The following is a 25,381-nucleotide window of genomic DNA, read 5'->3' on the forward strand; positions in this document are numbered from 1 at the left end:
TGACCTTAACAGTCCTGCTTTTGGACTTAACAATCACTTTATTTTCTTTAATAATCTAAATGTGGAAGTCAAAAGTCCATCATCACCACTATGAATTAATTTACATGTCAATCCAATTTCAACCCTTTACTGCCAAAACTTTGAAGTACATCTTTAAAGGCAAAAAGCTAATCCTCAACTTGGAATGCAATGTCCATCAAGAGTCTGAACTCCTATTTCCTGTGGATTTCAGAATAGGAAAAAGAGCATCCAATTGAATGAAGTAAGCATAGAGAATGGAAATAAAATCCTTGATTTCAAACACTGACTGCTCCTTTTAACAAATTATTTATTATGTTTCAGGTTAATGTTATTTTCAAATCTGCAGGATTAAACTGTTTCTTTGAGGGGCTTTGCAGTGTTGGAATTAAGCATTAACAGCCTTCCTACCCACGAAACTGAAAGACAAGAAACTGACAGTTTATGCTGGAATAAGCCTAAGGACTGAGTGGGATGTTGGGATGTTGCTTATATGTCTCTCCATGTGAAAATCTATCCAGCAAAAGATGAACAAAAATAAGATACACACGGTCTTCATAGTAGCTTAACTGTTAGACTGTTCAGGGTGGATAGGAACCAAACACCTCAATCACATCTGCAATGATTTATTACATATGGAAGAGCAGCACTGAAACAGTCTTAAGAGGAACTACCCCAAACTAGGTAACAGTTTACATTTCCAATTCCTCAAGTTATTTAATTCCAGGACCTTACGTTCTTCCTCTTTCTCTTCATAGCATATTTTCCTCCAAACTTTGGATTTTTAGAGTTGACATTTTCTAAATCATAAAGGTTATTCTTGTATGTAAAAAACAAGTAAACACCGTTATTAGATTTAAGAAGTTCCAATAAGGCCAATGGAAAAAAAAGTTTACTCTCAACACAACCATCAGTCTCTCAAACAAACAGAAGCATCAATAGCTTTCTTCACCTAATCACTGTAGCCAGATTGATTTTTTAGAAGGGTGACTATTATGTATGTGCAAGTACCATGACCTTTCAGATTTTATCAACAATATTCTTCATGTAAATTGATCCATCTTACACCCTGGACCCAGGGATGCAGAACTGCCAAACACATTCAATTCCACTTAGTTAGCTGGAAATATAACTTCTTGTGAAAAAGCAGCTTCTTCAGTCATGGTATATGGCTTCTGTATGTCATGTGATGAGATGTAAATGTCTAAGACAATTCTGAATTGCAGATACCTTTACACCTAGTAATCATAAAACTACAAGAGTGTGAATGCAGAGTAACCGAGTTAAACTTAATCAGTTCTAGGTCATTAAACGTGGTAAAAGGTATTTCCACTCAACTATACAGGAGTCCATTATAGTAATTTCTATTTGAAGGTCAGCGATTACCATTGTTGACCTTCAACAGGACATAAAAGTTGCTAATCGATGAATTTATCAGACCAACCAACAATCACAAAATAATATTAAAAACCAGATCATATTTAATCAGTCTGAAGACAAAAGGAACTTAAAATTTTGGTGAATTAGATTAGACTGGGTAGAACCTTTCCCTGTTCTACTGCTTTGCAGCGTCTCAGCCATGCCCTAATGCTCATGCAGTCATTTAATACTGAGTGAGGAACATCAGGGCTCTAAGGGCATCCTACCTGTCCTGAGATTTCTCTTCCTGATCTCAGGGCCAATTTAGAGATAGCGTAGAGCTGTGCCCTGCTCCCCTTTTAGAAAGAACCTTAAGTAAACCTCTTCCAGATAACTCTGTTGGAAACCAAAAGCAAGGGCTGCTCCTCCTTGTCTTGGCAGCTCTCCCATGAGCCTTGCCTGAGCTCCAGCCTCAGCTGCATCAGAGTCCCTGTGGACTGCTTGATGATCTGGACATTCAGGCGACCCTGGATGCCACCAACAGACATACTCTGCTTTGCTTCCTCAGGTGCTGTGGGACTGCATAAGGTCTCTGCCTCTCCTGGCCTTGGTCCTGTGCTCAGCTCCTGGCTCCTCTTCCCTTAGGGAATGGGAGCCCCTCTGACGTATTGGGGTAGAGGTCAACATACTGATTTTGACACATATCAAAATTACGGTAGTACAACGTAAGAGGAATTCTGGATTCCAAATACTTATAGCTACAACATATCTATACAGCACTGGACAAAAAAACAGTCTCCGTGGACTAATCACCTGCTGAGTTAGGAAAACCTCTTGCAAACACTACAATAACAGAAAAATATTTCCTAGACAGCTGTCAGAAAGGTTTCTACAACCTTGCTCAGGCAGGGTATGCAACAGTGTGTTAAATATAGTACACTATTTGGTACTAAAGAAATTAAATCTTCTTCCAACATGGTTGCCACTCATTTGTATTGCACATTTGGTGATATGAAAACAAATCTCCTTGTAAGATGCAGGGCTTGAAGTAAGTAACCAAACAATGTCACCTATCTGAAAGAAGCACAGGAAAAAGATGCAAAAAGGAAAATGAAAGCAAAACGGGATGAATTAGTTGAGTGAGAAGACTTGTGTAACACAAGTTCAGAGATATACAATACAGCCCCATACAATCACCCCAAATATGCCAATTAGAAAATGGATAAACCAGCACTTATCTTCGTATCTAAGGGTTCCTGCTAAATTACTTGGTTGGTATTTCTCACTGTAGAGAAAAGGAAAAATAGTGAGATTATTTATTTTCCTTTGCAATTATGGTATCTGACAACACAGATTAAGAATGTCTTGAAATTGTTTTTTTAACATCTACACTTACCAACTATAATTAAACAAAGAGACTAGAAATAGTAAATAACCTTCACTTACAAAAAAAAAAAATAAAATAATTTCTTCCACAATGTTTCTGCATTAAGAAGGACAGATGTAGGGTACAACATTGTCTTTTAAGAAACCACCTTTATCATCATCAAGTATTAAAAAAAATTCTGGACAAAGCATCTTAAAAAAAAGAACAAACAAACAAACAAAAGGATTTTAACTTCAGATAGAGAAATAACTTTGGTTATCTTACACCAACTATTACTTTTCTTCCTCACAAATTTTCTGAAACAGGGAAAGACAGAGGGGTCAATATCCCCAAATTGAGAAAAGCAAAGCATACAGGAAGTGACGGGGTCAGACAAGAGGCATTCAGCTCTATAAATCAATATTTATGCCATTTGGGCACTATCTGGCTCCAATGTACACAAATGACAAGAGCTGTTTTTAAGCAATTTATTGACAAAATGACTTTAATAACAAAATAAAAGCTGTTATTTCTGTTATCTCCTTTGACACAAGACTTAATTTTTTACGCCAGTCTTAAGCCTTGGGGTGTTGTGGTTTGTTCTTTTTAAAATAAGGATTCCATGAAGAAATACATCGTCTGAAAAACACGGAAATAAAAATGGTAGTATAATGAAAGGACAATACTCTGTAACTAACAGTTTAACCAGAATTACTGGTGACTCCAGCACCAACTCAAATGAGCACAAAAGGCAAGTGTTGGACCAAAATCAAACTGCTTTCAGTTAGATTACTTTTTCAACATACTGAGATAAATAAACAAAAAATAAAAAAAAAAAAATTAAAAAAATGAATGCGTAATGTTATGAGGCTTTACGCGGAGACATGTCTGCTACACAAACTTGGCTAAAAGGGTTAGTGAGGGCAGTTCAGGGAGAAATGATCCCATGGTCTCCTCATTGAAGATAATAACCGAAGATAACTGTCCTGAAAGTATTGAGGTACACATAGCACAGCAAAACAAAGCAAAAGATATTCCAAGCATTTACTGCTGTCTGTTTAAAGAACTGAAATTTCCAAAGTTTATAAGAAATACCACAAAATGCTGTTCATATCCATGAGTATGCATTTTTAAGAGGGATACTGCTGAAGAACAATCCTTTTCTCTCTTTTTCCATGGCTGTTACAAGGTGCCCAAAACTGAAGGCTGAATTAGTCTCTCATTGCTTTTTTGATTTATTTTATTTTTCTTAAAAGGAATTTGTCAATAAGTGAGTTTGAAAGTCTGCCACTTCAAAGAAGTCACAAGTCAGATGTTTATCAGAAGAACTCATTTCAAATATTCGGCAAATGTAAGAAGTACCTTGCCAACTAAGACAAGCTCACAGATATTCCGCATAGGGCCAAAGTTTTAACGTAACTGAAAAGATTAATCACTGAAACTGTCAGATTTGACAGGCTGAATTTAAAGCAATGAAACTTGAACTGAGCATCAACGCATTTTTATGCATACATCCCTTTACCAACTGACAACTTAATCATGAGACAAAAAAAGGAGAAAATTCCTGATCTTCTCTCAACAGGATTAATATAAAGAACATATTTCAGGAATGAATAAAATAGTGTGTGTGTGTGTGGGGAAGAATCAAGAAGATCTGAATTTTATTTTTATCACAGATTTTGGGAAATAGCCTGAAAACACATTCAAGTCTAAGAATAGGGCAGAAAAAAGTTAAACCAATTTCTTATACGTATATCCTGGGGTGGGGTCTACTGTATTTATGTCATAAAGGGAACTATATAAACTTCTGTATCACATGATATATTACAACTAGCTGTTTACAAAGGGGAGAAACAGAAAAGATCTTAAAATCTTGCAGTCTTTTTGTAAAGTTATAGTAAGGCAGGCTGAATAGGATATGAGGAACAACTTGCATAAGTTATAAAAACTATTATTAATCCTTTTTCTAACAAATCAACAGAAAGAAACCTGATGGTCTGTTGGCCATTACACAATCAATACAAAAAAATGAAGGAAACGAGAGCTATTTGAATTTCCTCTATATTTGTATAAGAGAAGCACGGAAATAATCCTTTGCCCATACTTTATATAGGGACTATATCACACGATCTGTCTCAAATTGAACATTCTCATGAAACAAATAGAGAAAAAGGATAATTAAAAATCCCTGGGACCAGATACCAGTCATTAAAGGATTCAGAAGGCCTAGAAAACAGCTAACATGAAAACAATTTTTAAAATGCTACAAGAGGGGATCAAAAAAAAAGAAAGACTTAATGCCTGTAACACAAAATCTGACACTCTTAATTACAAATAACATGACACATGGACAAATATTATATATCGAAGAAGAATCAAAACAATTTTTGTGCAAGAAAACTTAGGTCTTACAAATCTATTTCAGTTTTCTGAATGAGTCAATGAATCGACTCTGCTGGGTCACAGGTCTAGGCAGGCCTTCAAAAGGCACCTAACAAAGGCCTTCCACAATCATTCTTATAGAAACTTAGCTGTCTTAGAAAAAGAAAAGGCCCTTACATGCTGGAACACCTGGCTATTAAATCAGGAAAAAATAAGGGGGAAGGGACGAGAAGAGAGCTATCCTGGCTTGGGGTGGAGCAGAGCCAACTTTCTGTTCAGTGAGAAGCTCTTGCTCTTACTTGCTGCTGTGGCAACCAGGGTCACCTGACTTGGGTGTTTACCCCATGGAGGGGTTGCACCTGTGTGTGTGTGTGTGTGTGTGTGTGTGGGGTGGGGGGGGTGGGGGGTGGGGGGGTGACCCAAGCTGACCAATAGGATATTCCATCCCATCTGCCCTGCTTGGTTAAAAGCCGAGGGATCAAAGGGGTTGGGTTGGCTATTCTTCAGTGGTTTGGCCTTTTCAATGGATCTCTCTTTCTTCAGTGACCCTTGTCCGAGGAGGAACCTGTCCCTTCATCTGCCTTTGATTCTGATCTGTGTGTTCTTGAAGCTGGACCCGGAATCCAGTTCGTATTTATCACTGAGTCCAGATTGGAACTTCCCCAGTGCCTGACAGTGACATCTCCCTAGGAGACTGGTATGGTTTTGTGTATATATTTATATATATTGTGTCTATTTCATTATATCACTTTTTATGTTATTGTTAGTATTTAAAGTAGTCTAGGTTTTTTCCTAGACTCATAACTCTATTTCTCTTCTTCCTCTCCTTGAAGAAAGATGTAGGGGAGAGCATCTCTTGTCTTGTCATTGGCCAACCTGGCCCAAACCATAAGAAGAAGAATAATAAATTACCAGTTTCCATGCTGTAGGAAGATCATATCAGTAAACACACAAAGGTAACCATGGTTGGCTTTTGCCACAGAAAAGAAACCCATTGGAATTATTTAGGAAGATAGGTAAGTACAAACATAAACAAAGGAGATTAAAAGTAGTAAAGGCCTTCAGTACTTAGTGATGAAAAGAGGAAAAATGCAAAGTAAGGAAAATCAAAACACAGTTCTGATTCTGATGGCAGTGCACTTCTGTGTTTACTATTATCACTCTGATATCAATCTGATCTTTGACCTTCAGCTGCTTCTTGTCAGGAAGAATTAAATGTTTTTGAATCTGGAAACAATTTGGTGAGGAAAGTACAGAGTGCTGAGTGTTGATCCATGACAGTTTGTAATCCAGTATTTTTTGTTTCCTTGCCATTATTAAACATCAGCACAATTTGCCAGAGGAAATAAACTTACCTATAAAAACTATTTTTATTTGTTTTTAGCTCTACACTTTAGTAGGTTTTCTAAGAAATTGAAATGAGCATTTCACCAGAAAAAAATAGCATATAAAACCAACTGTATCTCAAGTGGTAATTCTGGAAAAAAAAAATACTGCATTTTAAAAATCTGCTAAGGGAGCAAATTGTGCAGCTGATACTGCTTTACTATCACAACAACCAGCCCCAGAGCTTTGCATTGAAACAAAGGTAATTCTCCATTGTATGAACAGTGCTAGCTGAAGTATCAAAGTGTTTAACAATACCATAATTATGTCTTCTCTCAAGTTTTGTTGTGATGAAGAGTGAAAAATATATTAAAAAAAACTCAGTCTGAGAGATCTGTCACTCAAAACCAGGAATGAAACTCATGGCAATTAGTATAAGCCCTTACTGTTCAAACCTCTTTCACATCATTGAGGCAAAGTCTTCTGTACTGTGGTGCTGCCTTGAAACACCTCTGTGTTAGGGATAATAGAGGATGGTCTGAGCGAGACACGACAGAAAATTACTAGTTGAACCAAACCCAGTATATGTGCCGAGAAAAAGGACCTCAGTACTGTTGCTGCAAAAACTATGTGTGTATCCATGAGAGCCTGACCTTCGAAGAAGAAGATAACAAGAAGGGAGTACAACAGTGTAGTCAGGTATCAGACAGCCGCTGGCAGCAAAGCTGGATCATGAGTCTGGTGAGGCTTGCTGCGGGCACTGGCCACGCGTGCAGTGACTCTGGCCTGTACTTTTCCACTCAATCCGATGCGGGATATAAGGGGACTGTCTTGGGCCGGAGTGGGAAAGAGAGACAGGAGTGCATTTTGAAGATACAGGGGACGCCCTGAACACGCTGTGTCCTGCCTTCCTGTGCTGTACCGATGCAGCTCCTCGTTATCTTGCTGCTCAGTGGTGCTACTACGGTCTATGGGATTGGTAAGACTCTCTTAAGTAACTTTTGGAACATTTGGGAACTGCTTAGCAAGGCTTTGCAATAAAGCAGAGTTAACCTTTTCTTTTCCTTTGTGTGCGCTCCGGTTTGTACGTTGGAATCTTTAAAAAAGAACTGGTTACAACCTCTGGCAGATCACATGCATTCAGATAGCCTATAGACAGCTCACTATCTACTGTGATCACTGTTGATAAGGAATGAGTTTGCATCTCCTTTTGTATTTGGCTGTGTTCAAACCAGTAAATCAGCACAGCAGAAGTCAGTAAGAAGACTACGGCAGCAGGTGCTGAGGCTGATGCACAAATAACAGAGCCTAAGTTTTGCCTGCTCCTATAGCCCTTAATCCACCTGTGGTATGAGGCCGTCCCAAGAACTGTCATTGGTCCAGCCCTATCCACTCACTTAGGTCTTGGAGCAAGGACTGTGAATGTCTGAAGCAGAGCTTCCCACATAGTTTCCTTCAGAAGGAAATAAGTGTGCACAAAATCACTCTGAGCTAAAGCAATACCAATTCAAGGGGAGCTGATAAGGGGATCTGCCTTAAAGCCACATTACTTTGAACCACAGTGTTAAGGTATGTTAATGCAGCTGCCACATTTGTCACCTTATCTCATTCCACTTATTTTTCTCAACCACTTCTCAAATTTTATTTCACAACTGTACTTGAAAATACTGTTCTAGTTAATAATTTGTGATGTTTCTGTGGAGCTTAGAATAATAAGCCTATCTCTATCTCTTGTTAAAAGTGTTCTACTGTGGTGGGTTAAGCTTGGCTGGCTGCCAGGTGCTCACCAAGCTGCTCTCACTCCCACACCTCAGCAGGACAGGAGGAGAAAATAAGATGAGAAACCTCATGGTCAAAATAAAGGCAGTTGAATGAAAAAAAAAAAAAACAAAACAAGAAGAATAAATGAGGTATGAACAGTCTTTTTAGCTGCCTGTATTGAATATTTTATATTTTTCTTAGAAAAAGAGAAAAGCATTTAATACTTCAGTTGCCAAAACTGTAACTGAGATTTTGCTTTCATAAAAAAAATGTAATATATGTGCTTCATATACCATATAAAATTTGCATTACTAAGATGTGATCTGATCCAATAGCTTCTCATCCAAAGGTTCTGCATGTAAGTAGTGGTAATCCTTTAAAACACAGCAGAAACAGAAGTCTGATATATACATCAATTTTTAAAATCCAGTCTGTTCCTAACTAGCGATGAAAAATAGCTGGTAATATTTTTCCCTGAATCATGAAGAAACAGAATCTTATGATGCTGCAAGTTTAAAAACTGTGGTATTTGCAGTTTCCTTTCTTGAGAATCAAATATGTAGCCATTATTTCCATGAATTTACAGTATTTTTTCCCTTCAGTTAATACACCTAATGCTTCAATCACTTAAATCTCTGTCATACAGTTGCACACCAAGACAGATCACAGTGTAGGTACTTTGCTAGTTGTTTGAAACTGTTGCTTAATCTATTGAGAAAGGAAGAAAAAGATACTATCTTGATAAGAAATCTGAAAGTGGGTACAAGCATGTTATAATATCTTTCTTAGAGATGTACAGAAACAGAGGACTTATGTTTTGAATTTTTTGTCAATTTGATTTTTCTACATCTTTTTCCTGGTTTGAGGTAAAACAGAACTAGTTTTCTTTTCAGTAATTTACCACGACAATCTTAAAAAAGGAATGATTGAACCTTGATTTCTTATTCAACCAAAAAAATAGATTTAGGGAGCACTAATTTAGTCTCAGAGCCTTTACTGGTGTTTTTTTGGTTAAAGTTAGGAAGCATGTCATTCACATTGTAACTATTCCCATATCAAAATTTTGTATCCATAAAAATTAGATTTAAACAATGATACTGCAGAATTACAAAGACTTTATAACTACAGCAGGGTAACTAGTTGCTGCCATGTGAGAAAACCATCATCAAATATCTCATTTTCTAATTAGGAGGAAGAAATACCTCTTTCACATCTTTTGTCTAAGGAAAAGGAGGTGGTGGATATTGTCCCTCTATTTTAAAAATACGAAGAAAACAAATCTCATTGAAGTTGCTGTTATAAAAATTATTTTTTTGCCTATGAGATGTGAGGAACACACACACATCTGACATTGCTGTGGTAAGACCTTGGCTGAATTCCAGATGCCCACCCAGCTGCTCTCTCACCCGCTCTCCTGTACAGCATAAGGGGAGAAAATAAGATGGCTCATGGCTTGAGCTAAATTACCCTCACAAGAAAAATAGACTTGACTTAAGGAAAAATCAGATTTATTGCCAATTAAAAATATAGCAGGATGGGGAGAAACAAAGATGAAAATAAAAATGCCTTCCTTCCCTCTCACCATTCTTCCAGGCTCAACTTCACTCCGGATGACTCTACCTCCTCCCTCTATGCACAGATGGGGAGTGGTGGTTATGGGGGAGTCCATAAAGAGCTCCTCTTTGCTTCTCCTTCCTCCTCACACTGTTCCCCTCCTCCAGTAGTGTTGTCCATCATTCCAGAGTTAAAATCTATGGATTTTTTCCTAACAACATTATAAACTTATCTTATTAAAGGTGGGAATTGAACTTTTAAAAAAAAAAAATTAGTTTGTGCATCCACAAACTCCTCAATTCATCATTTTTTACTTAGATTCTGTACAACTGCACGACAAAACATATTCAATTAATCAAATATTTAATATATTATTTACCATAATAATTAGAGATAATATAAAAGAACAGTTATTATTCCCCACAATTAATTTATAGGTTTGTTTCAAGGTCATATTCACAGATGAAATAGAAAATATCTTTCCATAAACAGCATGTTTTGGGTATTGATCTATACCACCAATAAGGGTTGGTTTGGTTTTTTTATCCCTTCCTAGATGAACAAGTTAGATCCATTTAATATTTGTTGCCATGCTATTTGTCAAATAATACAGCTATTAATTTAAACGGTATTCTCCATTCCAAGAAGTACAATCAATAAAACCACATAGTAACAATGTCTGATCTCAATTGTTTCATCAATTCTGCTCGTGTTGTACAACAGAAGTAAATCTTTCAAAACCTGCATCTGGAAACATTTCAAACCAACATACTGCCAACTAAGAATAATATTAAGGACTTGCATTTTGTGCAAAACATAGTTAATATTAACTTTTGTGTTCAGAACTTCAATCTGCATGATTTACTACCATATGTGGCAAGACATTGCCCAAAGTCTATATTCTGTGGAGGTATAGATATTAAAGAGAAAGATAATTATGTATTAACATGAAATCATTTAGACAAGATCCTAAGTACTTCACTTCTGTATTTTGATACCATGTTTAATCTTACTAAAACTGTTATTAAATAAATATTGCCATTGTTTGTTTATACCCTTCAAAAGTATGAATCAGACATAAGTCAATTAATAGCACTGTATATTGTTCTAAACAACTACAATGGATCTCCCAAATCATCTCACAAATATGGGTTTTGGAGAAGCTGGGTTGTTAGGCAACTGTGTTTTGCTCTGGAATTCATTCCATAATACATTACCCATATCCCTTGTGTTACTTTCTAAATAAAGCCCAAATCATTCAGATTAAGATGCACAAAGATCTTTAGACAGCTGTGGTTTCAATCTTGCATATGATCCCCTTTGCTAACCTAAACATCTAACCATTACTGATATTTTACAGAAATCATCCTTCTCTACTCTTCTAATGCTGCATATAATATGTTATTTTATTTGAATTCAAGCTACCATCCCAGAATAAAACACTCCTGAATCTGAAGTGAAGGCCATTCTTTTCAGGTTATTGATAGTATCAGGGTAAATTAGATAGAGATGGTCTCAGAAATTAGAAAGGTTCAACAGTGACATTAGAATGTCTCCACAGGAATAGACAGGTTCCATCTAAGATATAAATTGAGTTAGCTTGGAATTCTTGAAAAAGCCACTATCTTTCTCCTTCCTTAACTCCTGTTTCTCATTTAATGGCAGCAGCAAGGTTAAATAATATGCTAAATAACTCTGCAAACCACTGTCTTCTCCACATATGGCTGGCCAGGTCTCCAATGCCATGGCTGATCTGGAGATGAACTAATTGCTGCAGTAATTTTTCTCATAAGGTTGTTTTTACCTTAAAGAGTTTTTGCTGCTGTGAATGGAGTTCATTGTGACATTAAGGGTTCACCGCAGTCCTTCTTTCCTCTAATGCTGTTGACCTTTTATTTTATTCATGTTGCCAATGGGTGTTTGGTGTCACAGAAGACTGTTTAGGGTGGTACCATTTGCTCTGCCTGCAGCCAGAGTCCAGGAGCCCTGGACACAGTGAGTAAGTATACAAGGATACTATGGCAGGCACTGGCAAGGAGTCCTGTCTGGAAACGCTGCTGCAGACTACTAGACTGCTCAGCCTTGGTGGTGATGCACCACAGGGCATAGTTCCAAGCCCAAAATGGAGAAGCTACTCCTGGCACAGCAGAAGCCTCAATTCACAGCTCTGGAGGGAAGATGCTCCCATCAAGGTTATGCTATTTTTGCCCTGATGCTGGGGCAGGCAGGGGCAATATCCTTGCCTGTAGATGGCATGCTCCAATCAGGAAGTTCTGTCACCAAGCTGAAGGAAGGAGCCAACAGGAACCTTGTGAAATTCACCAAAGTCCTACACCTGAGAAGGAAGAGTCCCTTGCAAAAACAGAGTTGTGATGTTTTTTCCAAAGTAGCTGTTGCTTGGAGACTGGCTGGGCATCAGCCTGCTGGTAGTATGTGGTTTCTTTTGCATCACCTCTTTTTCTTTTCCTCCTCTCCCCCCCTCCCCTTCACTTATTAAACTGTCTTTACCTCAACCCACAAGTTTTTTCTCCATTTTGTCAATTTTGCCCTTCCAGTTCTCTCCCCCATCCTGCTGCTGGGGAATGAATGAGGACTGGGTGGGAGTTTACCTGCCAGCTGGGGTTAACCCATCACAGACATGCTGCCCAGAGAGATTGTGCAGTCCTGGATATTTTTGAGACCCTGCTGGACAAAGCCTTCATCAACATGGTCTGACCTCAGAGCTGACCTTGCGTTGAGCAGGAGGCTGGGTCTCCTGAGGTCCATTCCAGCCTGTTTTCTTCTGTAATACCATGTTTTGCAGTTCTTGTGAAGCCGAGATAGAAAGAGCTGCAAACAAATCAGTTCCCACGCTAGTCTTTGGATGTTCCTAATCCACCAGATGATGGATCACATAGTTTCAGCTGACACTAAAATAAAATTTTTAATTTTCTCTTTTAAGCTGATGATCAATAGTTTTGAAAACAATTTTATCCTAAAATCATCAGCTATGAAAAGGCTGACATTGCAGGGACATTCACTTTTATGACAAGGAAACTGAGATCCATTTCTGCCTTTTGACTTTGATAAAAAATTGTGGTTGTGTGAGTTAGAGGTGTGATCTAACAGACAGAATTGATCGCAGATGTCTAATATTCTATGCAAGTAACATTTTAAAAAACAAACAAACAATCCATCACACCAATATAAATAAAAGATATTTTAAGTACAGTAACATGCCTTAGCAGAGGAGCATCTTTCTGGCCACATTTCTAACCTCAAATTACTCGCATTACAAAGAAATCATGAAAATGCTGATATGATATGGTATGATATGATGTGATATATGATATAAAATAAATACTAGTAAAGGAAAATCAAAAGCAGGTGTTTGTTATGTAAGATATTTTATAAAGGTGAGCTATATGTGTGAATTGCAATTTGCTATTCCTAAGCCATCACAGAAATATAGAAAAATCATATCATCACATTTAAAAGCAGACATCAAGTACAGAACCTCTCAATCTTTTGCAGGATAAATTACCTCTTGTAACTATACCCCAAATCTGGTCCCAGTTACTCAGACTTCTATTATTCAACATTAAATGCACATGAATGACATTAAATTGTTTCTTATTTAAGCAAATAAAAACGTTACTGTTTATCACTGCCCAACTTGTAACATCAAGTAGGTACATTTACTGATTGGTTGGATTGTTTTTTTTCTTTTGTTTTCTCTTACACAGCTTTCAGAGTCTCAATGGAAGTGGGAGCCTTCTGGATTACTACTTAATTATTGCCATAGAAAACCATAAAGTAAAGGAAATACCCACAGCTAAAGGTCTCTGAATAATTTATCACATCAATTTTAGCAGTACAATAAGGTTTAGAAGTGAATAGATCTTTAGAGGAATAAAAAATAAGAAATAAAGCTCTTCCTTCAGTTCTCTCTTCCCTAAGAAAGGAGTCAATAGTCAGCAAGACAGAAATGATTTCTCACAGCTTTTTTTTGGTTGACCTTCATCAGGACTCTGTAGCTACCAAAGCTTACTTAATCTCTTCTGTTCCTTCCAGTCTTCATTTTTGCTCCCAATCTTGTCAGACTTGTCATTTCCTCCTGCTCCTTTTAAAAATGAAAAGATACTTCTTTCTGTTTCCATACCCTACAGAAATTCAAAGTCACTGATTTCTAACTGTCCAGGCCTGAGGTGCAGACAGGGCTGCTCTGTCTTGCACAAGCCTTGTTTTAGGGACACATTTTGACATTTTGAAATAGTAATTTTTTTGGGGAATGCTCCCCAAGTAATCAAACTAAGCAATGCACATACCTTATTTTTAACCAGCAGCTTACTTTGTGCATTTTGGTGATCACAGCTCGATTTAGTTAGTGTTGCTTTGTTTTTCGTCTCCAGAAGTCCCTGAATTTCTTTTACCTGCAACTCCAATCTTCTGTTCTCTCCTTCCAAAGTTTGCTTTTCTGCTTCAAGTATCTCTCTCTTTCCCCATTCAGAGGCATTCTCAAACTGCACTCGTTCCTGCTTGGAAGGGTTGGGGTGGGAGGAAGATTAAATGAAAGAGAGAAAAAAGAAAGAGGAATAAAATAGTTATAAACCCCTGTTCTTTATCTGGCCTTATGGCCTCAACTCAGAGTAAGGTGGGCATCTTAGGAATCAGTCCAAGATATGTTTTCCATGTTTCATAAAGTTAAGTACTTGAATTTGAAAAGAAAAAACCCAGAAGAATAAATTTTTCATTATTTGTACTTCTAGAAAAGTAAAGCACAGCTAATGGTTTAATATAGTAACACGTAACCAAATCTTACTCCTTTCCCTGCTATTTATGGAACAATAGTATTAAAAAATATTAATAAAAGAATTTGGTTTAAGTAACAGTGAGATTGATTTTGGTCTGACAGTGTCAAAGTTCACTTTTTATTTACCAAAAGATGAAAAATCAGCACTTTTTTAGTTATAGTCTGTTTACACCTTAGAAGGACTATAATGAATATTCATTAAACTGAAGGAGTTCTAAACTATCTCTTCAGTACTAGAAACCTGTATCCTAATAACTCGAGGAAGGATTTTTAAGTTTTCACACTACTGTCTTTCTTGAGGTCACACTTAATAGTCTTAAGGGAAATAGTAACATTTATGGCCAATGCTGCAACCTTAATTTAGGGTAACCAAGCTTTCTGAATTAATTTATCTAATGCACATATAAAAGGAATTAAATACATCAACAAAAAGCCATGTTACTAAGTCATATAAAATAATTATCTAACAACTTATTTTATTTACTCTTCCATTACAATTAGGCAGAAATTTTGTCAAGAATGTGTGAAACATTCCTCAGATTTCAAAAGAAAAAATGCTTAAATGAATTGATTTTATACCACAAAACAGGTACTTATCAGCAACTAACAGAATTTTATCAGAAGGTTATTTATGAAATTATTGAAAAGTTGTCGTTATTATTATCTGGTACTTATGAGAAGATTAAAAGAGAATAAGATAGATTAAAAACTGAAAATGAAAGATTCCAGTTCTTTCAACTGAGATGGAAAAAAAAAAAAGAAGAGAAACAATAATACATAAAAGTCAAAATTTTAAGAACTTTACAATTTTCAGTTCTGTGAGAACTGAAATTGATTATTTGGTAACAGTGGAGACTGGCAAGTGCAAGACACTTCTTCATTGAAGAAACAGGTTATCCGTGCCAATAAGGATTTAGAAAGAGCCAGAGAGGTGTACTTTTTCAGATATTGGTTACTTTTATTTTAAAATCAATTTCTGCCAAATAATGAAAAGCTACTGAACATGAAGCAAAGATAATGAGGTGTTACATAGAAACAGGTTATCAGAGAAACAAAATTCAGACCCTTTGAATTGCAACAATGTGATTATCCAGATAAATCAAATAGTAAACTTGTCTGTTCCCACCTTATTTCTGAGCAAATAAAAACAATTAGAAACTCTCTGAAGTTACAGAGGCTCATTCAGATTTTCAGAGGAAAGTAGAAATGCTCTTTGAGTCTCTTTAGTAAGGACAAAAATCATATTCAATGGAAAATAGCAAGTGATTGTTTACTAATAATGATAATATTTTTCCAGATATTTCTCTAGCTAGTATTCTATATATGATAAGCTAGAGGATTCCCCAAAAGACTGAGTAAAGTAGGGGGAAAGAATTTATTTTGGCATGGTCTACCCACTTGTGATAGAGTACAATATGTTTACTCCAGTGCACAAGACAATATTAGATGCTCATGTGTTCCTAATGTGGTCTTTAAACTCTATCCACTGAATTTCTGTACGAGAATTGGAAATGAAGGGATCACATACCTCTATTTAACACCAAATCTTTTTTCTCTTCCCCCACCCTCCCCACCAAAATGTGAAGCTTTATAGTTGTTCAGATACCATCTACTGGACTACAGTAACAAACCCCATATTTTTTCTGAATAAATATGCAGGCATGATGTCTTACAAGTACCCATGAAAGATCTGAAACGTGAAAAAGCCCTATGTTCTTGCAAAGCATCTGCCAAAAGACAGGACTCAAATTCTAAGCCTGAAAGTTCACCTTTCACAGTGATGACGCAAATCAATACCAATTCATTTTTGGCAGACTTATAGTAGAGAGAAATCACAAAGTCATCGAAGGTTGCATTTCAGTCAAGTAATTAAGCACACGATGACTACCAAACCAAGATCTGATGTCAAAGGTAAATTTACTTATCTCTGTGTCTGTAAAATTTCAATTCATTGCACCCAAGATGTCTGCAAGCTTCAATAATGATGAATTTAAATATCTAATATACCATGTACCTAAAGAACTCCATAATAAAGTCAGAAAAAAAAATACTAACTTGTACAAAATCCTGAATAGACAATTTTGTTAAAATTGATTTTATTATAAACTGTTGTCCAGCAAAGTACTAGAACTCGTATTTTCTGAAATACTGATTTTCAGAGTGTTAGTAATTAGGGTTGATTTCTTGTTCATTAGAGTTCTCCCAAACTATACCTTATGCTTATTCCAAGTAACACTTTTCATATAATGCTCTCATAGGAAGTATTTGCTCTTTTTCCTCTTTGGTAAAGAATGTGCAAAAAAAAAAAAAAGTGAGGTGTCAGATCCCAACTTTCAGATTTCAAGTCAGAACACCAACTTCACAAAGTCATCATATGTAATTTCGTCACTCCTTGCTAAAAAGATCAGCCTTCTCTTGAGTAGGCAGAATTTGTCTCCCACACCTGTGCAATGCATTCCCAATCCCATTAACACCCCAAAATCCCTGTCAGGGCCCTTCCAGCTCCAGGAGCTCAGCTGGCAGCACTCAAGTCCAGCTGCTTGGTGTGAATTTTTGTAAAGAGCTGGAAGAAGAGCCAGCAGAGAGAACTCTCTCTTTGCCTCAGGGCTGCTTTTAATCTGAATATTCCAGATCCCATCCTTGATGGAGCTATATTGCAAATATCTACATATTTGCATTTAAAACAGACAGGAGAGGTTCACATGAATTTAATATAGATTGCAGAAAACAGCTTTTATACCCCTATTTCTTTTTTTTTCTAATGAGGAACACAGCTGTTCCTGAACTGACTAGTCTCATATTTCTGTATGAACTTTTCAACATATATTATCTTTAATAAAATAAAATTAATTATGTTTGAAATAATATATCTTAACTCATTTAGTAGAAAACTGAGATATTGCTATTAAAAAGGCCATGAAAGAGAATTTATTATTCTTTTAAAGTATGAAAATAACTGAAAGTTACTGAGCAAGTATTTGTTGGTAACATCTTTGCTAATTAATCTTCCTAAAGTAAAGGATGATGCAAAATTGAGACTTAAAGAATATTATTTTACATTAATTTTTACAAATGTTTATATTAATAGATAATTAATCAGGTCATTGCAGTATTTAAGCAGGATACTTATGTCATGCAGAAAAAAGAGCATGTGTAAAGATACATGTTGATTTTTGCAGAACAAAAATTCAAACGAAGGAAAAATATTTGCTGCTTACAATATTTTTCCAATGACATACATGAAACCAGTTTTACTTATCGATTTGTACTCAGTCATACTTTGAAAATAATTTAAGCAAGTCTTAACTCTTTAAGCAGTAAGCGTACTGCATGTATGTGGTGTGAGAAATATTCCCTATGCAAGTTCAGGTACTTGTTCCACGAATTACCTTCACTCTTTTAATTTAATGAGGAACTAAAACATATTAATAGCTTAATGGTTGCTCATGATAGAAGCAACAGTATGTTCACTACAAAGGCCTCAGAATACCTGTGAATGTACAGCATTATTACAGCTTTTAGTGTGCATTTGAATCCATATAAAAAGAAAGGTTGTTTGATTACACTTTTTTTTGAGTTAGAAGTTACAATGTTACATTCTCTTGCTGTTCACCTTGCTTCAAAGATGAAATACAGATATTCACAGCAGTAATGTCCTATTCAAGGATCGCACTACTGTGTTTGTAATTGAAATCTTTCTAACTTCTATGAGTTGTATTTTTACATAAGAGAAGAAGGTCCATTCATATAAAACATATAAACTTTAACGCTTTGGAAAGTTGCTTCTCTATCTTTCATATCATTCTTCCAAAATGAGAAGGGAGGCTAAAGCAAAGCAAAAAATCAGGTCTGGAATTAAGTTAGGAAGAACAAGCAAAATTAAGTATTTAATGATCTTTTTAATGTAATTTTGTGCAAAAGAATCTTGGAGGGTTGTGATCTTTTGGAATGAACCCAAGTCTTCTCAGCCCTCTTTGAGATGTTGTAAGAAGGGTCTTTTTATTACTTGGTGCTTTAGCTTCTGGAAAAGATTAAATGTAATGACTAAAGGCAATGCTAGGTGTTAACTCAGATTTTTGAGAACATATTCCTCTCATTAAAATGAACCAAAAGAAAACCAAAAAAAGCTTCAGGGATCTCTTTCCTTCTAGAAACAAGATTTGGAATGTTGTTCGTTTTTCAATTGAAAAAATTCACCAACCTTATTTTCCAATTATGACCTCGCCTTTAGAGAAACTAACGTTTTCATTTAAAAAAAAAAAAAGAGTAGTTACATATACCAATGGGCTCTGTAGGCTCTTTCGTAACTGTACAACTGGAGTTGCTTGTGAGGGACCTATTCCCCCTCACTGAGCTTGAGTGCATCCTGGGATCTTTCAATCTACTCCATGCTACGCAGTTTCAAAAGGCTGAAAATCACCTCGTGCATGGTGCAAGTAACTTGTGCAGACCCGCTTTCCTTTCCGCTATGCAGACACGGAAAACAAGTGTTGTGACACCTAATACAGCAAGATGAGGAGAACAGCTAGAGGAACTTTCCTCAGTAAGGAAGTTGAGACAGACGCTATTGAAAAAGTAACACAGGGCAAACATTCAAAAAGCATTAGCTGTTTTGAACTTACCTAATGAAATTTTTGTGTGTATATATGTGTCTATAAATATATACCTGTATGTATATGTGTATACACATAGACACATTCCTGTGTTTTTTTAAAGGGAACCTGGCATTTTAAAAATTTTCTTTCCACCCTTCATTACATGAAAAAAATACGCCCTTTAAATTAATCTGTTGCTTCCTTAAAGTCTACTGTCTCCTTTCACTTTCCAAACAAAAACATTTCACAGGAACAGTAATACTTATTTTTCATTTTTAAATTTATTACTGAAACTTCAATTAAAAGATGCAAATTGATTGAATAGCAGTGATATCTATCTCACATCTACATTGAAAAGAATTTCAGGGTTGGTTTGGTTTTTTTTCCATGTAAAATATAAATTGTCATATGTGTACAGAGAATAAGTATTTTAGATGCTCTAGGGTGGAACTTCAGATTCTGATTTATAAAGGAATTGAAAGCCTAAGAAACAATTTGGAACGTGTGAAAAAAACTTCAGATGTTTCATTTTCCCTTCAAATGTGTGCAATTTCTCTCCAGAAAATGTCTCCACAAACTTGCACTGAATTTTACTTTTCAATAGAAGCATTGAGTGAAGTCAAGGTACTGTCAGTGAAGTGGATAATTGCTAAGGTGAATGGTGGAAATGAAGTACGGTATACTGACCTTTTGAAATGGGATAATTACGTCTTAGAGTTAACCTACACCATTTTATGACTAACATGAAAGACAGAGCCCTGAGAAAAACAGACAAAGAAAAAGGAACTCCTCTTGGTACAGTTCATTAGTGAGAAAATCTTAATGCTCTAGTTCAGTTTAAGGTAATGTAACAGTGGTTGAGGCTCAAAATGTTTTATTTGAAACATGACTTTCCTCCTTCTTTCTGGTCAAGGGAAGATGGAGTAGGATGGATGCCTACCCATTTTTAATGGGAGTAATGAGAGCAAAAAGAAGGATGATGAAGAAGAAACGTAACAATGAATACGAATTCAGATGGAAACCAGAAAATTTTCACACACCACTCAGGAGCAAGGGATATTAAGAAAGCAGCAATTTTTGTTTGGTTTTAGGGCAAAGTTTGTTAGCTTCCTATAAAACTTGGGAAAAGGTAGGAAAGTGTACTTAGAGTTATGAACTCCAGCTTTCCAAAGGAAGCATTTAAAATAGAGACGGACAGAACAAAAGCATTATGGTTAAAAGCTGTAGATTTGATCTGACTGACAATGAAAATTATATCAAAAACTGATATGACTGACAATGATATCAGAAACAAAAAGTGGCAATTCAAGTAGAAATTCTCCCTGCAAAAGGTTTTTCTTTTACAAAACTGGCACTTTTTAAAAACAGCATTTTCTGAGAAATATTCTCCAAACGTCTTAAATAAAAATTTTCCACACAAGATACTTCACATTATATGCAAGGCCTTTTCCACAGCAGAATTTACTGAAAACAGAAGAATTTCTTTTACTTATTTACAAACTGAACCTTACTCAACCACATAAAAACATTACATTCTAAAACTATCTGTCTTCATACTAGTAATCTACAGACAAGCCAAATATGTCCTACAGACTTGTGATCCAAAGAGGCAAGAATTCCTGTTTAAACTAATAAAAAGAAACCTCTGGCAGCTTCACTCAAATACCTGTAAAACATCTGTTTCAGCTTGCATAGATTAAAAATGAAAATTTAAAATCAATATGCTTTTTTTGTGTTTTAAATGGCTGCACAGGGCTTTTTCAGGTTTAAAAGCAGGGTGAATGAATACACATTTTCAAGATTCTTGATATACTCACTATTTTGTACATGGAGGTCAATTTCAACTGCTATTACACTACAAATTATTCTACAAGTGCAAAGCAAGAGACACACTGAACTGAAAATTTAATAAGCCACAGGTTGATTATGAATTAAGGATCATGTTACTCTGCTTAAAAAGAAAACTTATTGAAATAACTATAAAGCTTCGTAAAGGTATTAGTGAATTTGACTCTTAAAGATCTTTTCCCTGCAGTTACTTACGAAAGTCAGTAGAAGAAAGCTCTTTGTTTCTGAAGAAAATGTTCCTTTTCTCTAACTGAGACAGGAATACTGTCCCTCAAAAAAAGTCACATCCAATGACCTTTTGAAAGCCAGAGCCAAGAATTCAACAGTTGTGCAGTTTTATCAACTATGTCCCAAGTTATTGCATATTGACAAGAATGTGAGGACAGAGAATCTGCCATTTTACTAGCGGTAGCTTTGTTTATTTATAAGATGTCGTCAACTTCTAAAGTACTGAATGTGTTGCAGCTACTAGAAGGAATGGCAAAAGTGCAGTTTCCTTAAATACAGCACCTAGGTAGACTGGATCAAATGAATTAAAAAAAAAGCTCTGCCTGAAGAGTCTACCATCAAGTGGAAGCATCATGTTTTTTCATTAAGAGTGCATTGTGAAACATCGTTACAATTCATAGCATAGTTATAACACTGGGTCTGAAGGTCTTTTAATCAATATTCTAAAAGGAATGGTATCAAACTGTTGAAGATATTCTCTCAGCATAACTGGTAGAAAAAAAAAAAGGTCTGTACTGATAGATCAGGAAAAACCTAACACAGGCAGAAGCATCTTCAAAGAAACATTATACACAAGCAGAAGAAATTAGTTAGATTGCTGAATCTGATTTTCTGATTTCCCTTTTGGTTTTAGGTCAGAAGTGTCTACAAAATATCTTAGATGACAAAGATTTCATCCCACTGCATACCTCTCTTTTGGAAAGGTGTAAGAGGAAGACAGACTTCATGTAAGCAAGATGCCCATGTCCAAGTTGATAGGAAATACTTTTAAGAATCTTCATTACCTGCACTATACCCTTTATTTTGTTTTGGGTGGTTTTTTTGTTGTTATTTGTTTGTTGGTTTTTTTTCTTCACAATTTTATTTCATTTGTTTTCAGGTTTCTACTGCTAGAAATCTGTAAGACCTTGGCTACAACTGCAAAAGCTCCTAGGTCTGAAAGGAAACCCATCAGCCTGCCTGCTTCCAAGCCCAGCACTGCTGTGCACAGCTGTGATTTTTGCTGGCAAGCCAAACTATTACTTACCATGTGTGACACTAGGCAGTTTTGCAATGATTATTTACAGTATATGTGACTGTTTCTAGAATTCTTTTCCTTTTTCATGTAAAAGAAGTAATCAAAGACTACTAGAATCCTTAGCACTCCTTCCACAGGAAAGGGAAGACAAATGTTGGATACCTTTTTATTTGACAAGCACTTCAATATTCAATATGGGACAAAATAAATTTTTTCTGCTTTTTTCCTTATTGTGAGCAAGTCTGCCAAGAACACCATTTAGTCCATCAGAAACTATACTGAAAGTATGATAAATGTTATTGTGCCTGACAATATCTTGAGATGCCAAGCCTTGCAACAAATTGAACTTTTTAATGAATGCTTATATTCATAACAGTGCATGTATCTAAGCACCAACACGGTTAGTAATCAAATATTTCTTCATTCTGGTACTACTCAAATGTATAAGTCTGCTGCAAGCTGATATCATTGCACTATGTTGACATTAAAGAAAAGTTGCTGATAGTGGCATTTATTTTTCTCTTCCCCATCTGCACAGAGAGAAAACTCTTTTGTGTGTATGAATAATTTACCACAAGTGATTTTATGTGGGAATATAAGTTGTCCGTAGATACATAAAAAACTTAAAGGCTGAAAAATTACAAAAATTACAAATAATATATGCAGAGAGGCATAAATAAGTTCAAGAAGAGGAAAACGCTGAGAGTAAGGAGGGGAAAATTACCCTTGATCAACAGATCTTTCTTTCCATGTTGATTCTAGCACTGCTTTTATCAGTTTCTTATAAGTTCAAGTTGATATGGACTATGTATTATATTAACTAAACATTAACTTCTTCACTGAAAAGCTACAAATAGTGTCCGTCTTAAATAATCCTTAATGCAGCTTTAACAGTATACATTAACATGCATATCAGGACATGGTAGTCCTGATATTTCAGATGTTGTTTGCTGCATTCGTATCTCAAATGTAACATCTGCATGGATTGCAACGTGTCTGATGGAGCCCCACTTAAAACAATGAATTGATATGAAGAATTGCTTAACATCAACCACTTGCTGTTCAGGAGAATCTACTATGCATTCAAGCAAAAAGGTCTTCTGTCAATGACTATCAGAGAGAATTATCCATAATCCCTGTCCAAAAATCTACTTTCACTAATTATCTGAAAATAATTTAAAAAATTCAGAGTACCTACTTTTACCTATCTAAACTGTTGAGGTCAGTAAAAAGAATACCAACACATCATGCACTCATTTTCACTGTAAACCAGCCTCTCTACAATGTCCTTTCAAGTAGTTGTAGAGAGTGATGAGGTCTCCCCTCAGCCTCCTCTTCCTCAAACTAAACAGTTCCAGCTCCTTCAATCGCTCCTCATGCGCTTTATTCTGCAGGCCCTTCACCAGCTTTGTTGCCCTCCTCTGCACTCGCTCCAGCACCTCGATATCTCTCTCGCATTGGGGGGCCCAAAACTGGACACGATACTCAAGGTGTGGCCTCACCAGTGTTGAGTACAGGGGAACAATCACCTCCCTCCTTCTGCTGGTCACACTATTTCTAATACAAGCCAGGATGCCATTGGCCCTCTTGGCCACCTGGGCACACTGCTGGCTCATGTTCAGCCGCTTGTCAATCAGAATGCCCAGGTCCTTTTCTGCCAGGCAGCTCTCCAGCCACACTTCCCCAGGCCTATAGCGATGCATGGGGTTGTTGTGGCCCAAGTGCAGGACCTGGCACTTGGCCTTGTTGGAGCTCATTCCATTAGCGTTGGCCCATCGGTCCAATCTATCCAAGTCTCTCTGTAGAGCCTCCCTATCCTCATGTAGATCAACACTCCCGCTTAGCTTCATGTCATCTGCAGACTTACTGATGATACACTCTATGTCCTTGTCAAGGTCATCAATAAAGACGTTAAACAGAAATGGTCCCAACACTGAGCCCTGAGGAACACCACTTGTGACTGGCCGCCAGCTGGATTTAACTCCATTGACCACCACTCTTTGGGACTGCCCATCCAGTCAGTGCTTGATCCAGCAGATTGTATGCTCATCCAGGCCATAAGCAGCCAGTTTTTCCAGTTTTGCAGTGTAATCACAATTCATAAAAAGTTTGAGACTAGAGGAATATCCAAACTGTCAATGTCTATCAAGTTGTAGAGTATTGCTTACTTATTTCATATTTTCATACATGAATAACAAGCTATTACAAAAAGTATCAAGGAAAGCAGTTAGAACTAGAAAGGACTGTTAGAATAAAGATATACAAATGCATGTTATCAATGAAATCTCTGATAGCCATAAGATGTAAGGACAATTCTGTCAAGTAGACATTCTTGCAAGCTTGCCAGAAAAGCATGAATATTTGAATGAATATTTAAAAACAAATAAGAGTATGATTTTTTTTTCTGATACATCTTGTGCTATTTTATCTGTATTTTCTCCTGCATAGTGTCTATTTTCATATTTACATAATTACATAGAATCATAGAATGTTTAGAGTTGGATAGAGTTGGAAGGGACCATAAAGATCATCTAGTTCCAACCCCCCTGCCATGGGCAGTGACATTTTCCACTAGGTCAGGTTGCTCAAAGCCCCATCTAACCTGGCCTTCAACACTCCCAGGGATGGAGCGTCCACAACTTCACTGGGCAACCTATTCAGTGCCTCACCACCCTCATTGTAAAGAATTTCTTCCTAATATCTGAAATAATTTACCCTCTTTCAGTTTAAAAACGTTACCTCTCATCTTACCACTACACTCCCTGATAAAGAGTCCCTCCCCATCTTTCATATAGGCCCCCTTTATGTACTGGAAGGCCACTCTAAGGTCTCCCTGGAGCCTGCTCTTCTCCAGGCTGAACAACCCCAATGCTCTCAGCCTGTCTTCATAGGGGAGGTGCTCCAGCCCTCTGATCATCTTCGTGCACCTCTGCACTTGCTCCAACAGGCCCATGCCCCTATCTCAGATTCTCCCTAATCTAGTATAATATTAAGAAAATAAAAAATCCTGTATCCCTACTTGCCCATAAAACAGATTTTACTGTTGATGGAGAAGAACAGTAAATGTGTCAGGTAAACTATGGCCTCTAATGATAATTACAGTTAGGTTTTAAGACTGAAGAGAAGTATTCACT

The 25,381-nt window shown here is 36.5% G+C and overlaps 1 protein-coding gene and 1 long non-coding RNA gene across 5 annotated transcripts in view; one reads left to right on the forward strand and one right to left on the reverse strand.

Moving 5' to 3' along the window:
• LOC141739395 (uncharacterized) overlaps positions 1 to 24,461 on the forward strand; it is a 28,009-nt gene extending 3,548 nt beyond the window's left edge. The window contains exons 2-5 of one of the 2 annotated variants that reach the window (XR_012585700.1): positions 5,669 to 5,822; positions 13,492 to 13,586; positions 21,864 to 21,957; positions 22,110 to 24,461. This is a non-coding gene — a long non-coding RNA (uncharacterized LOC141739395). The remainder of the gene's footprint in view (positions 1 to 5,668; positions 5,823 to 13,491; positions 13,587 to 21,863; positions 21,958 to 22,109) is intronic. The other variant, XR_012585699.1, reaches the window with a different exon arrangement.
• Positions 1 to 25,381, reverse strand: part of CCDC102B (coiled-coil domain containing 102B) — a 179,005-nt gene that overhangs the window by 101,164 nt on the left and 52,460 nt on the right. For 2 of the 3 annotated variants that reach the window (XM_074576551.1, XM_074576552.1), the window contains one exon: positions 14,074 to 14,283. In XM_074576551.1, the coding sequence (XP_074432652.1) occupies positions 14,074 to 14,283 (210 nt within the window). The remainder of the gene's footprint in view (positions 1 to 14,073; positions 14,284 to 25,381) is intronic. The other variant, XM_074576553.1, reaches the window with a different exon arrangement.

This window comes from Larus michahellis, chromosome 2 (genome assembly GCF_964199755.1).
Source record: "Larus michahellis chromosome 2, bLarMic1.1, whole genome shotgun sequence".
Classification (NCBI taxonomy): domain Eukaryota; kingdom Metazoa; phylum Chordata; class Aves; order Charadriiformes; family Laridae; genus Larus; species Larus michahellis.